The 12,451-nt window shown below is 34.3% G+C and overlaps 1 protein-coding gene across 1 annotated transcript; it reads left to right on the forward strand.

Annotated features, from left to right (window-relative positions):
- The first annotated feature begins 1,329 nt into the window (after positions 1–1,329).
- Positions 1,330–7,372, forward strand: LOC111405236 (mitogen-activated protein kinase 9-like). Its single transcript, XM_023034040.1, has 11 exons — positions 1,330–1,786; positions 2,520–2,928; positions 3,037–3,164; positions 3,265–3,324; positions 4,104–4,253; positions 4,421–4,576; positions 4,695–4,832; positions 4,940–5,016; positions 5,381–5,482; positions 6,412–6,640; positions 7,018–7,372. The coding sequence occupies exons 1-11, from the start codon at positions 1,532–1,534 to the stop codon at positions 7,063–7,065; spliced, it is 1,752 nt and encodes a 583-aa protein (XP_022889808.1). The 5' UTR covers positions 1,330–1,531; the 3' UTR covers positions 7,066–7,372.
- The last annotated feature ends 5,079 nt before the right edge of the window (positions 7,373–12,451 follow it).

A 12,451-nucleotide genomic window follows, 5' to 3' on the forward strand; every position in this document is an offset into this window, starting at 1 on the left:
ACGATACAAATATAAGTTCAATGACCAATCAAAGATACAAATATAAGTTGAATGACCATTGACACAATTGAGTGTTGGAAAGCCATAAGATTTGTACGAAGCTTCCCGTCTTTCAAACCTCTACCACTTACGACTTTAATAGTTCTCCACATGGAATTACCAAATAATAAAGGGAAAATTGTAATAGAAGCCTCAAACCTTTGAAACATTAGCAGAATTTCTCCAAACCTTTCATTTATAACACTCGTCACTCCTAGCCTTTTCAATCATTGCATCCAAGACCCTTTTGGATGATTTCCATCCATTTTTCCGTCAGTTGACCACCAAAATTGAGTTTGACCATATTTTAATCAACTAGAAGGGGGCAAAATGGTAAGTTTTCACTTACCACGTTAAACAATTAAAAAACTTAAAAATAAATAAAAGTCTCTCTTCTTTACCCCACCCCACCCCAAAAACCAAAATCTCACAGCTGTCCTCAACAATTGCCGTCGATGTTGACAGTGATATTGCCTACACCGCAACTGCCGACAATGCCTTTTCGCCTATACCCATGTTGGTCGCAACCCCCTTTCCGGCTAACACCATGTCGATAGCCACAAATGATTCCTTTCGAGCCTATCCCAATTTGAATAATCCCATTAGGCTTGAACCCAACATTTGAGGTTTGATATTGCACAAACTTTTCATCAAATTTTCACTCAAAACCAAATTTAGCTAGAGATTTGAGGCAGCGAGAGCGAAAGGACTTTGATGAGAGGGTGAAATTTGTGCTATGATTTGAAGTTGAAATCGTGCCACCAGAAAGGTTCGTGGGGGCTTCGACTGGCACGAGTCTTTGAAATCGTTGCGAGCTCTGGGTTGGGAAGCCGATTTTCGTTGGAGCTAGTGATAGAGATGACCAGGTGGATTTTGTGTTTAGGTGTGGGGTTTGTGGGGTGTGGTGGGTAAGGAAGAAATCATTTCTTTTCTTATTATTTTGTTTTTTATTTTTTATTCATTTTTCCTTTTATTTAATTAATTCAATATAAAGTTACCATTTTGCCCCCCTTTTAGTTGATTCAAATATGGTCAAATTCAATTTTGGTGGTCAACTGACGGAAAAATGGATGAAAATCATCCAAAATAGTTCAGATGCAATGGTTGTAAAGGTTAAGAGTGACAGGTGCAACAAATGAAAGGTTTGGAAAAAGTACGCTAATATTTCAAAGATTTGGAACTTCTGCTGCAATTTTCTCAAAAATAAATGGAGAAAATTCCAGACTGTAGTGATTAATCGTGAGTTGTTGCTACTCATGCATTCACATTTATTAAAAGTTCGGACATCATCATACAAGTCAAAAATATACCATAACCAAACCTTAAGACCCGACGCCCTCCTCTACAGCATACTAATATCCGTCGACAGTAGACACAGAAAAAGAAAATTTTTAGAAAGAGAGAGAAGCGGGCAGTGGTGAGAGTGTGTGGCAGTGAATCAACAACCGAATAAAGTTTTGCAGAAAAATAGGAAAGAAAAGTGTGGTCTGTCATGAGTTATACGGGGGGTGGGAATTTCGTGGACGGGTTTCGTCGCCTGTTTCAACGTCGTTCATCAACACTTGCTACTAGTGATTCAATTATCGATCACAATGGCAAAGATCATTTGACAAGTTTACACGAACAAGAAGAGGGGCTTATCATTACTGAGGACCTCGATTTTTCTGGTCTCGAGCCTATCAAAGTCCCTAATAGATATAATTTTCCTGTTTCCACTTCTTCTTCTTCCATGGATCCACACAGAAAGGTGTCTTTTTTCTGGGTTCTTTGATTAAATCCTTGTTTTTTGTTTGGTCTTCGGCAGGCATTGATACAGATCTTATTGATTCTCCTTTTTTTTAATTGCTTTAGCTGTCTGCATAATATGATCTATGAATTTTGAAGTTGATGGTTTTTTGGGATTGTTCCATTTTGAATTATATCTCAGTCTTGTTAAATTTAGATGATGATTTGATATAACCTCGATTAATTTTGATTTTTGAAACATTTGAAATCTTTTCCTTTGTCGGGTAATTGGAGGAAACACGGAGAAAGAAAGATGTTATCGTAGGATTCTGGTTAACTAGTTCGTAATTTCATAGAATGTGGACTTATAATTGCTGCATTTACACAACAAGTTAGTAACATATTGATTAGTTGGAGTGACGTTGATTTATGTAATAAAATAAATATTTAATTTTGGCATGTTTTAAGGTCTTTGCATCCATAATGTTCCTTAAATAGTGCTTCAAAGATGTAATAAGTGTTTTTTTTTTCCTTATTATTATTAGTATTATTTTCTGCTGTTCTGATGATGTAAAAGGTGTGAAAAAGATGAAGTATCTTTCCTCTATCTCTTGGCGATAAGAAAGGAAAAGGAATTAGCATCCCTTATCTCCCCAAAAAGGACAAAATGAATTTTCGTTTTCACTAGGAAAGGAAAAATTCTTTTACTTTATATGCTCAGTAATTGCATAGTTAATGGGGTAATTGTTTTACAGAGTGCATTAGAAAAGGAATTTTTCACCGAGTATGGGGAGGCAAACAGATATGAGATTCAAGAAATTGTAGGCAAAGGTAGTTACGGTATTGTGGGGTCCGCAATTGATACTCATAGTGGAGAAAGGGTTGCAATCAAGAAGATCAATGATGTCTTTGAGCATGTCTCTGATGCCACACGAATTCTTAGAGAAATCAAACTTCTTCGACTTCTTCATCACCCCGATATTGTGCAAATAAAGCACATTATGCTTCCCCCTTGTCGAAGAGAATTCAGAGATATCTATGTCATTTTTGAATTAATGGAATCTGACCTTCATCAAGTAATTAAGGCTAATGATGATCTGTCACCTGAGCATTATCAATTTTTCCTCTACCAACTTCTGCGCGGATTAAAATATATTCACGCAGGTTTATTGTATTACACAATACAAATTTGCCCCTTTATTCTTCTTATTCTGTCCCTCACTCCCAAAGAAAAGTTTTCTGCTTACAGCTCGTCTTTTCCTTTTCTTGTAGCTAATGTATTTCACCGGGATTTGAAGCCCAAAAACATACTTGCTAATGCTGACTGTAAGTTGAAGATTTGTGATTTTGGTCTTGCCCGTGTGTCATTTAATGATGCCCCATCAGCAATTTTTTGGACTGTAAGTTTGAGTTTTACAAAACTTTTGCGTTTTCTTTTATTTTTCCTTCCAAAAGTCATTGTAATCACTTCTTGACATTTAAATTTCTATTCACTTTTAGGACTATGTTGCAACCCGATGGTATCGTGCTCCTGAGCTATGTGGCTCCTTTTTCTCTAAAGTAAGCTGATATCTATGCTGATCTCCCAATGTTTCTTTTTCTTTATTCACTTTTCAGTTACTAAAAAATGGCACTAGGATTTATATATCTATACTATTATTTAAATGCAAAAAAGGGACTTGTTTGAATAAGCCAATCTAAAGTTTCTCTTATTGCATCTACTACTTTTCACTTTATTGTCTTGAAACAAGCTAGCATACATTGATTAATAGTTTCGTTAGTTCATTAGGATTGGATAAATTTGTCACGCATTTTATTAGCTGACTGACAATTTGTTTGTTGATACTTTCTTACCTTTTGAATCTAAAACTTCCTTCAGCCCATTTGACTGTTTATTCTTAGTGATTGATCAATCATCCCTTTGGCTCTTGTAATTTTGTGATTCACTTCAATCTAGATAATAGCTTATATTTGTTATTTTAAGCCTGTAGGAAAAATGGGCGTATAATATATGGGAGAATATGATAAAGATTGCATCACCCCCAAAGATTCTGAGTCCCTAAGCTGAATTTAATGTTAGCAGGAAAATCACTATATAATTTTTACAAATATAAGCTCTAATGATTTGACCAGATGACAATTCTTGCAAGAGCATTAGAAAACAAGTTCCAAACAAGAACCTAGCTAGTTAATTGGTGGAATTTTGAAAACAAAAATCACGCTGAAATTTTTTTTTTTCCCTTACTTTGCATGAAAGAAGTTTTGAAGGAGAGCGATATCTTTAGGTAATACGCTCAGTGCTTTATAATAATTAACGCATATACATTTCTTTTTTGTAGTATACCCCTGCTATTGATATTTGGAGCATCGGATGCATATTTGCGGAGATGCTTACCGGAAAACCATTGTTTCCTGGTAAAAATGTGGTGCACCAATTAGATCTAATGACAGATTTCCTTGGCACTCCTCCCCCAGAATCAATCGCAAGGGTTAGTTACTCCATTCCTCTATCTTCCTCGTTTTATATTTTCTATAGATACTGACTCCTATTTTATATGAATGTTGCTGCATTAGTCTAGTTAATAGCACTTCAAGAGGCTACTATGAGTCCTCTATGTTCCTTTATGACAAACATATTTTATCATTAAAATGGCAGATCAGAAATGAAAAGGCAAGAAGATATCTCAGCAGTATGCGGAAAAAACAGCCCTTCCCTTTCACACAGAAGTTCCCGAATGTTGATCCTTTGGCTCTTCGCTTGCTTGAACGCCTGCTTGCATTTGATCCTAAAGATAGACCATCTGCTGAAGAGGTGACGTCTAATGACCAAGATTTGTTATACATATAAGTTTACTATAATTCGGAAAAAAGAATTTGAAACATGATTAATAACTGCAATTCTGTTAACTCTTTGGACTTTTATTTTGCAGGCATTAGCTGATCCTTACTTTCATGGATTAGCAAATGTGGACCGTGAGCCAGCTAGTCAACCCATATCAAAGCTTGAGTTTGAGTTTGAGAAGAAAAAATTGACAAAAGATGATGTTAGAGAGTTGATTTATCGAGAGGTAGGCCTTTCAGCATGTATTAGCTGCCCCATAATATTTTTTTTTTCTGTTAGATCGCTGAATGGTTTCATTTACTAACTAAAAATAATTTTATCTTAACCAAACAGATTTTAGAGTATCATCCTCAGATGCTTGAGGAGTATCTTCGAGATGGAGATCAAACTAGTGGCTTTATGTACCCAAGGTTAGGCATTAGTTAAGTATGTTAATTAACTTGAAGATTTTGTCGCAAAATAATCTATCACACTGCTTTATATGCTTAATGGTGTTTGTAGGCGGTACACTTTAAACTATGTGAATATTTCCTTTTGTATCTGCTTTTTGAAAGTAATAGGCATACACTGTTTCTTCCTTGTTTTTTCAGTTTACCAAGTATTTAAGCTTTTGGACTGGAGATAATTTACCTCATTAATATAGCTAACCTCTTTAGAAATATAATCTCTGTATGGCTGTAACTTATTTTTGTATAATGCAGAAATTTTCTTCTGCTCATAAATTATTTGGTGAGAATTGTGATATACTAGCTGATCTCATGCTATGTTTCTTAGCGGCATTGATCGATTCAAGCGACAGTTTGCACATCTCGAGGAGCATCATGGTAAAGCCGGAAGAAGCACTCTGCTCCAAAGGCAGCATGCTTCATTGCCTAGGTACGAAGTTGATAATGCTTTATTTTCTCAAATGTTTTATGTGGTGGCTGTTGAGTTACTATTAAATCAAATTTTATTTTCTCTTAAATATTTTACAGTAGAAGTTAATTATGTATTCTTGTATGGATAAGTTACTACCCTGTTGACTTTGGAGAATATCAATGTTTTTATGATAGCAAATATCCACTTTATAATTTTATATTTGATATGGCTATTTTATGTTATTATGAAACAATCTATATTGCATTGCCCTATTTTAATTTTCTTGTAAATATATTTTGATATATATACTCGACAAAGTTCATAGTTCTTGCTCATCTGTTTCCAAATTTTGAGCTATTGATCTTAGCTCATGTTTGGTTTAAGCTAAAAATAAAATTTTTAGTATATTTTGATAAAAGTTGATTAAATGTGTGCTTGTGGTTGAAAAATTGATAAAAGTTGTGGGGCCATTATGGTTTGAACTTATACGAGTGTTGAATATAAGATTCTAATGAATACATGTGATCACTCTTTAACAGCTTAAGATTTTCGATGAAGTGGTTAACAAGTTATCGAAGTTATGTAAAACACCTTGGTACAAGTTTCACAAGCCTTAGGGTCGCCTATTTATGTAAATTATGCACGTCAGAGAGCACATCACACGGTTTTATACTAATTCACTATTTGGGAGATTATCATATAAAAAAATAATTTGGAAATTGGAGCGACCCATAGAGAGCACATCTCATTGTTTAAAAATGATATAGTTCATCTTTAAGATAGCATAGATAAAAATAAAATCAGTAGCAGAGTTGGGTTTGGACTGCTACTATTAAGATAGAGATATGTAACCTAAGCCATATTGGAAGGCTTAACTTGTTTCAAACCTGGAAAATTTGTCACTTTGGATGGTCGTATTAATAATTTTCCTTCTGCTCTACCTTCAGAGAACGAGTCTCTGTGGTCAAGGATGAAACAGCCGTTCAAAATAATGATTTTGAAAAACGAACTTCAGCATCTGTTGCTTCAACTCTTCAAAGTCCTCCCAACAAAGCTGAGGGAACTGATGATTCAAATGCAGAAAGTGGAACATATTCTGCTACTCGCTGCTTGTTGAAGAGTGCTAGTATCAGTGCATCTAAATGTATTGGCGTTAAAGCAACAAACAATACAGAGGTGATTTAATTGCTCGTGCCATTCTTTTTTTACTCGCAATTCTATTGGAATTTACTATTGAATGGCTACTCATTTATGTTGATAGTTGCGTCATTACTTGGTACTATGCCTCTATTTGGTTCCGATTAAAATCAGTTTTTCAGTAGATTTTCATAAAAGTTAATGATGTGTGTGGTTAAAAAATTGATAAAACTTGTGGGTCGATTGAAAATGAGTTTGAAAAAAAATAAGTTAAGAAATGGACGCCAAACAGGAGCTAAATCTTCTTCAATGTGATTTCCATGCTATCTTATACTGAACTTAAGAGAGATTTCTTTCAATAAGAATGGGAAAGAATTGTCAATGTTTTAATTGGTTAACTTATTCATTTATGACAGGAAGAATCAATTCCAGAGCAAAGCGAAGAGGTCAATGGGGTGACCTAGAAAATCGCTGTTCTCCCTACCTGATTTTAGAGTTCGATTGTCTTCAGATATATTGTTTGGCTTTGTAGATCGACCGGGCTTTATGGTAGCTTACTGGGGATCTTTGCTTCAATTCAGGTATAAACTATCGGCAGGTTGTCTATTGTTATTGATGCCATAGATCGTGTAAGTCATAGGATTAGGTAAGGGGAATTGTTTTCCCATATTTTGCTAGTCGATGTAGACATGGATATATCATTTTGTTGTTCCATATATCGACATTGAAGGCATTTCAGGTAGAAATTTTAGACAACTCGACAAGCAGAAAACTGTATCATCCCCCTGTCACCATCTCCCTTATATCCACTTTTGAAATGATAATTATATTATATTTTTAATCTTATGTCAATTTACCTAAATAGACATATATAAAATTAAATAAAAATATATCATTCTAAATTCATCCACTAATATTTATTTTCATAAATTCTTTTGAATCTTTTTGTACTTTTTTAGAGTTTGTGTTTAACTAAAATTCTAATAATCATAAAATATAATATTCAACTAAAATCATAAAACCCTCATAATCATAATATACCCTCTTCAACACATTATTTTAATTATAATTCTTTCATGATATGGAAAATGAAATCTTATTATTATTATTATTATTATTATTTGCTTTATTTTAAGCATTGGTTTGACAGATGAAAGTGTACGAGGAATTTCAAAATAGTTTCAACACCTGTCCAAATATTCTTACATTGATAATTCCTCCTAAATTGCATTGATTTATCCTAAAGATTTCATTTCAATTGGAATTTGATTATTCACCATGTACGAGGATCCTCGCTAAGCATCCATGGTTGAATTGTTAAATCGCCTGACTCTGGTTTTGCTAGCGAAAGAGCTGTGAGGGAGGGTTATGCATAATATAGAGTAATCCTCCAAAGGCCAATGTTATTAACCAAAAACAAGAGATAGGTGAAGTCTAATACCTTTTTAAGGGAATGTTATTCCTATCTCGAGCAAATTTCTTCACTCTATCAACTCATTTTTTATGGTCGAGAGGATAACAAAAGAAAGCAAACTTAGAATTACCAACCACAACACAAACAGCCAAAATTATTAGCTTATGAGCAAAAAAATAAAATTAACATATGATTCAAGGAGAGATTTGTTTGATTTCGTGAGCAGGGAATTCTTGAAAGAATCCAAAAAAATTAAGAAAAAGGATTTGCTAACATTCCAGCTAAATAAGAAAACACTGACATGGCAATGTAGATAAGGAAAAGTAAGAATCAGATTAAATAGTGATTTTTAAAATTTTTAAAATTGTATTAGGAATATTAGAGTGGGATGGATATATAAAATTTTTGTGAATATAATCTTTAAATGGATAGTATTGAATTTTGACGTGGATAAAAATAGTAATTTTTTTAAAATTTTAATATTTTATTAGGGATGGATATAAAGTGGGATGAATATATAAGAATTGCATATGCAAATTTCGGCACCCTTAATAAATGTTGGCACCAATTATGCCTTGTGATGTATAAATTTTACTGTGTTCATCACAACACAGATAATGAGAAAGGAGAAGACATGAAAATGATAGGACACACACAGGTGGCTTCAATGGACGAATCATTTCTACATCTTTGTGGTCTAATATCTGCACAATCAACCAAAACACGAAATGCAAGTGTTCGAATTTGTGAGTTGAGCGTATCAAACATTCACAAAAACCTAAAATTAAACGCGAAATACATACGAATTGATATAACTTTCGAATAAAAATAAGGAGATGATGATTAAAAATTAAATTTGGGGTAAGTTAAAGAGAAGCCAAGCAAAAAATAATTTGACAATAATGACGTGTCATCATTTAAGTGGTGATTTGAAAAATAAGAGAGAGACGTTACAAACATTAATTAAGTATCATCAATTGAGTGGAGAGTCTTGGTACGCGTTCATGTATGGCTATATTGCCCAAGATTTTCGTCAAGCACAAAATAACCATATATTTGCTAACGTTGTAAAAATCTTGGGGTAGAAATAAAAAAAGAGGTAGTTTGATAAACTATTTAAGTGTCTTTGAAATAGAGAACATAATATTTGTTGGTATCATGGTCGGAGCTGAAGCGAGCTGAAATATAAAAAGTTGAATCCTCAAATTGAAATTAATGCTTGTTAGATAAACTTTTCTAAAAGCATTCGAGTGCTTATTTGATAAAGTTTCTTGATAATTGATTCTTTAAAGAATATGATTAAAAAAGTAGTGTAAAGTTTTAAAAAAAAAATGAAAAAAAATGAAATGTGAGGAAAATTTCTCAAAAATTCAAAATCAAATTATGGCCCATTAAAAACAGTGATTAAAAAATAAGAAAAAGTGCTAGACTCAAAGTAGATGATGTAGAGATTATCCTGATAGTTTACAACAGAAAGGAATTCTTCTCACTCTATTTCTTCATTATCACCTGACAATTATATTTTGTTTTTTTATTTGGGTTGGGGGGGGATAATATTATCTTATAGAAAAATGTGTATATTTTGAAAAGGGAAAAAATCACAACTTAGGTATATAGAATACCCCAAATCAAAAACACTCCATAATAATTGAAAATTCAAATGTCATATATATATATATAAAGATTCTGTTACATTTGTTTCCTACAATTAAGCTCGCTTATCATATATAATAGAACTCAAAATGCTAAAAATCCGTGACCAAAACTTAAAAAAATATGTCGGATTTCATTATGCACGGCAACGAAATTGATGTCGACGATCGATTTTACTAAAAATTGGTCGATTTCATTCCTCTATCGGGACACAGAGATTGGTGCCGATTCCATAAAAAGGAAATAATTGCCGGAGAAGCCAATCCAGGTAATAATATGAATGTTATGTTCGTCGATTCGAATGTCACATTCCGAATTGAATTCCGTAACATGAATTGGTCCTAAAATCACCGTTGCAGGGGATGAGAAATCATTGCTGGCCACGGAAGTGCTGATCGTCTCTAGCTAATATAATACAGGTAACTGTGTATTTTGCTGTGATCACAACTTGAAATCAACAATCACGAATGTCGTTCGTCACAGAATTAGTATAATATCTAACTTATGGGTCACAGCTGCTCATATCGTTGTTAGCTGGTTTCTCGTCACAGGTTGCTATTCAGTAGAATCGCAGTAGACGCCTGTGACACATGCGTGAACTGTTTGTGTAAATGTGACCTGATTTGTGAAACTGTAACCTCTCTACTGTGAAATGTGAAGTGTTTCAACAACTATGTCCATGTATTTAGCATCAAACATGTCGTTATTCACTTCGAGCATATGTGACCTCTGTGTAACAATGTAGGAAAAGTCATATGTGACTTGATTTGTGGCTCTGTAACTCTAATTGGTAATGCATGACCTGCTTTGTGAAACTGTGACTTGATTTGTGAGACTGTAACCTATCTGATGTGACATGTTTCGCCCACTATGTGTCGAGAATGTAAAATCAAACATTTCGTCATTCGTTTTGAGCATATGTGACCTCCCTGTCAACTCTGTAATCTGAATGATACCAATCTGTGACTCGGCTTGTGATTGTCTTATCTATAACTATCTGTAACCTGGTTTGCTAATTTGTCACCTTGTTGCCGTGCAGTGTGACATGACATATTTCACCTATGATGAAATTATTGATATTAATTGTAATTTGCAGAATGGTGTACCTGCACTTATGTTTACTGTATGGATTGCAATCCTCATTTGCGTTGGTAGCTCGCGACTGCAGTTATTTAACCCTTGTAGACACAGTTATGACAGAATTTGCTATGAATCCTACGAAGGTAGCGGTGTCATTGAAATACATACTGAAGGAAGATTTGCCTCCCATCAAGATAAAAAATGACAATAATGTGCTATCATACATTTCGCTAAAGGACATGGAGCGTGAAACTGCTAAATATCTGATAATCGTTGATGCTGCTGAGGCAGAAATAGATAATACGTCCATCACAGTGCCAGTCAATCGCATTCCAGCGGTGAGATGCTTACATTGCAAGACATGGTATGCGAAGCATCAAATGAAAAAATGGGTCACATTTGTAACACTGAAGTCACAGTTGTGTCTATCGTGGATGCTAGAGATGTAGAAAAAGGAATGGTGTTTCGTGATAAAGATGTTTTGAAAATAAGCTTGTCGTTTTTTGCCATACAGAACATGTTTGAGTTTATGGTTGATCAATCCGACAAGAGAGAATACGTTGTGAGGTGTTCGAATGGTGGATGTAGTTGGATATGTAGAGCGTCGATATGGGGTAAAACAAATCTATTTAAGATTCAAAAGATTGGTAGTCACACATGTGCATCAAATGTAGTGTTGGGATCACATAGGCAAGTGTCATCTAAGGTTGTGTCATCTACAATTAAGTACAAGTACACATCGTCCCGTACTATATATACACCAAAGGACATATGCAGTGACATGTTGAATACTTATGGAGTTTATTTGAGTTATTTGAAAGCTTGGAGATCTCACGAGCAAGCTTTGAAAATGATTAGGGGTGACCCAGCCGAGTCATTTGGTAAGTTGCCAAGCTTCTTCTACATGCTCCGACAGAAAAATCCTGGTACGGTCACAGAAATAGAGGTTGATAGTCACAGTAAGTTCAGATATTGCTTTATGGCATTAGGTGCATCAATATGGGGATGGGAGCATTGTAGACCAGTGATTGTTGTTGATGGTACATATTTGAATGGTAAATATAGAGGTACCATTTTCACAGCATGTACACAAGATGCAAATAATAGTATATTCATTCTTACTTTTGGAATTGGAGACAAGAGAATGACAAATCTTGGAGATGGTTTTTCGATAAGTTAAAGAAGGCGTATGGAAATAGAGAAGGGCCGTGTTTTGTGTCGGACCGTCACCCAAGTATAAAGAATGCAATAGAACATGTGCATTCGGGAGCCTGTCACAGTATTTGTTCTGATCATTTGCCGCAAAATCTAAAATCATATTATGAAAAGTCAAGCCAAAACATTATATAAGCATTCAATTCGATTGTCCGCGCATACACGCTGGAAGAATATGATTATAACATGTCTCTGCTGACAACGATGAATGAGAAGATTATTTCGCACTTGGTAGTGTAGTACGTCTTATTTCATTTCACACACATATAAATGGTCACATGTGGTATTTATATGATGTTCATCGAATTGATTTATGTTTGCAGACTGATGTTGGACATAAAAAGTGGTCACGAATACATATGCCAACAAACAGATATTCTACAATGACATCAAAAATTGTGGAATCGATCAACGCGGTCACGAAGGTAGCCAAAAATTACCATATTGTATCATTGTTAGAGTCATTACGGCAAACCATACAATCATGA

This window comes from Olea europaea, chromosome 12 (genome assembly GCF_002742605.1).
Source record: "Olea europaea var. sylvestris chromosome 12, O_europaea_v1, whole genome shotgun sequence".
NCBI lineage: Eukaryota > Viridiplantae > Streptophyta > Magnoliopsida > Lamiales > Oleaceae > Olea > Olea europaea.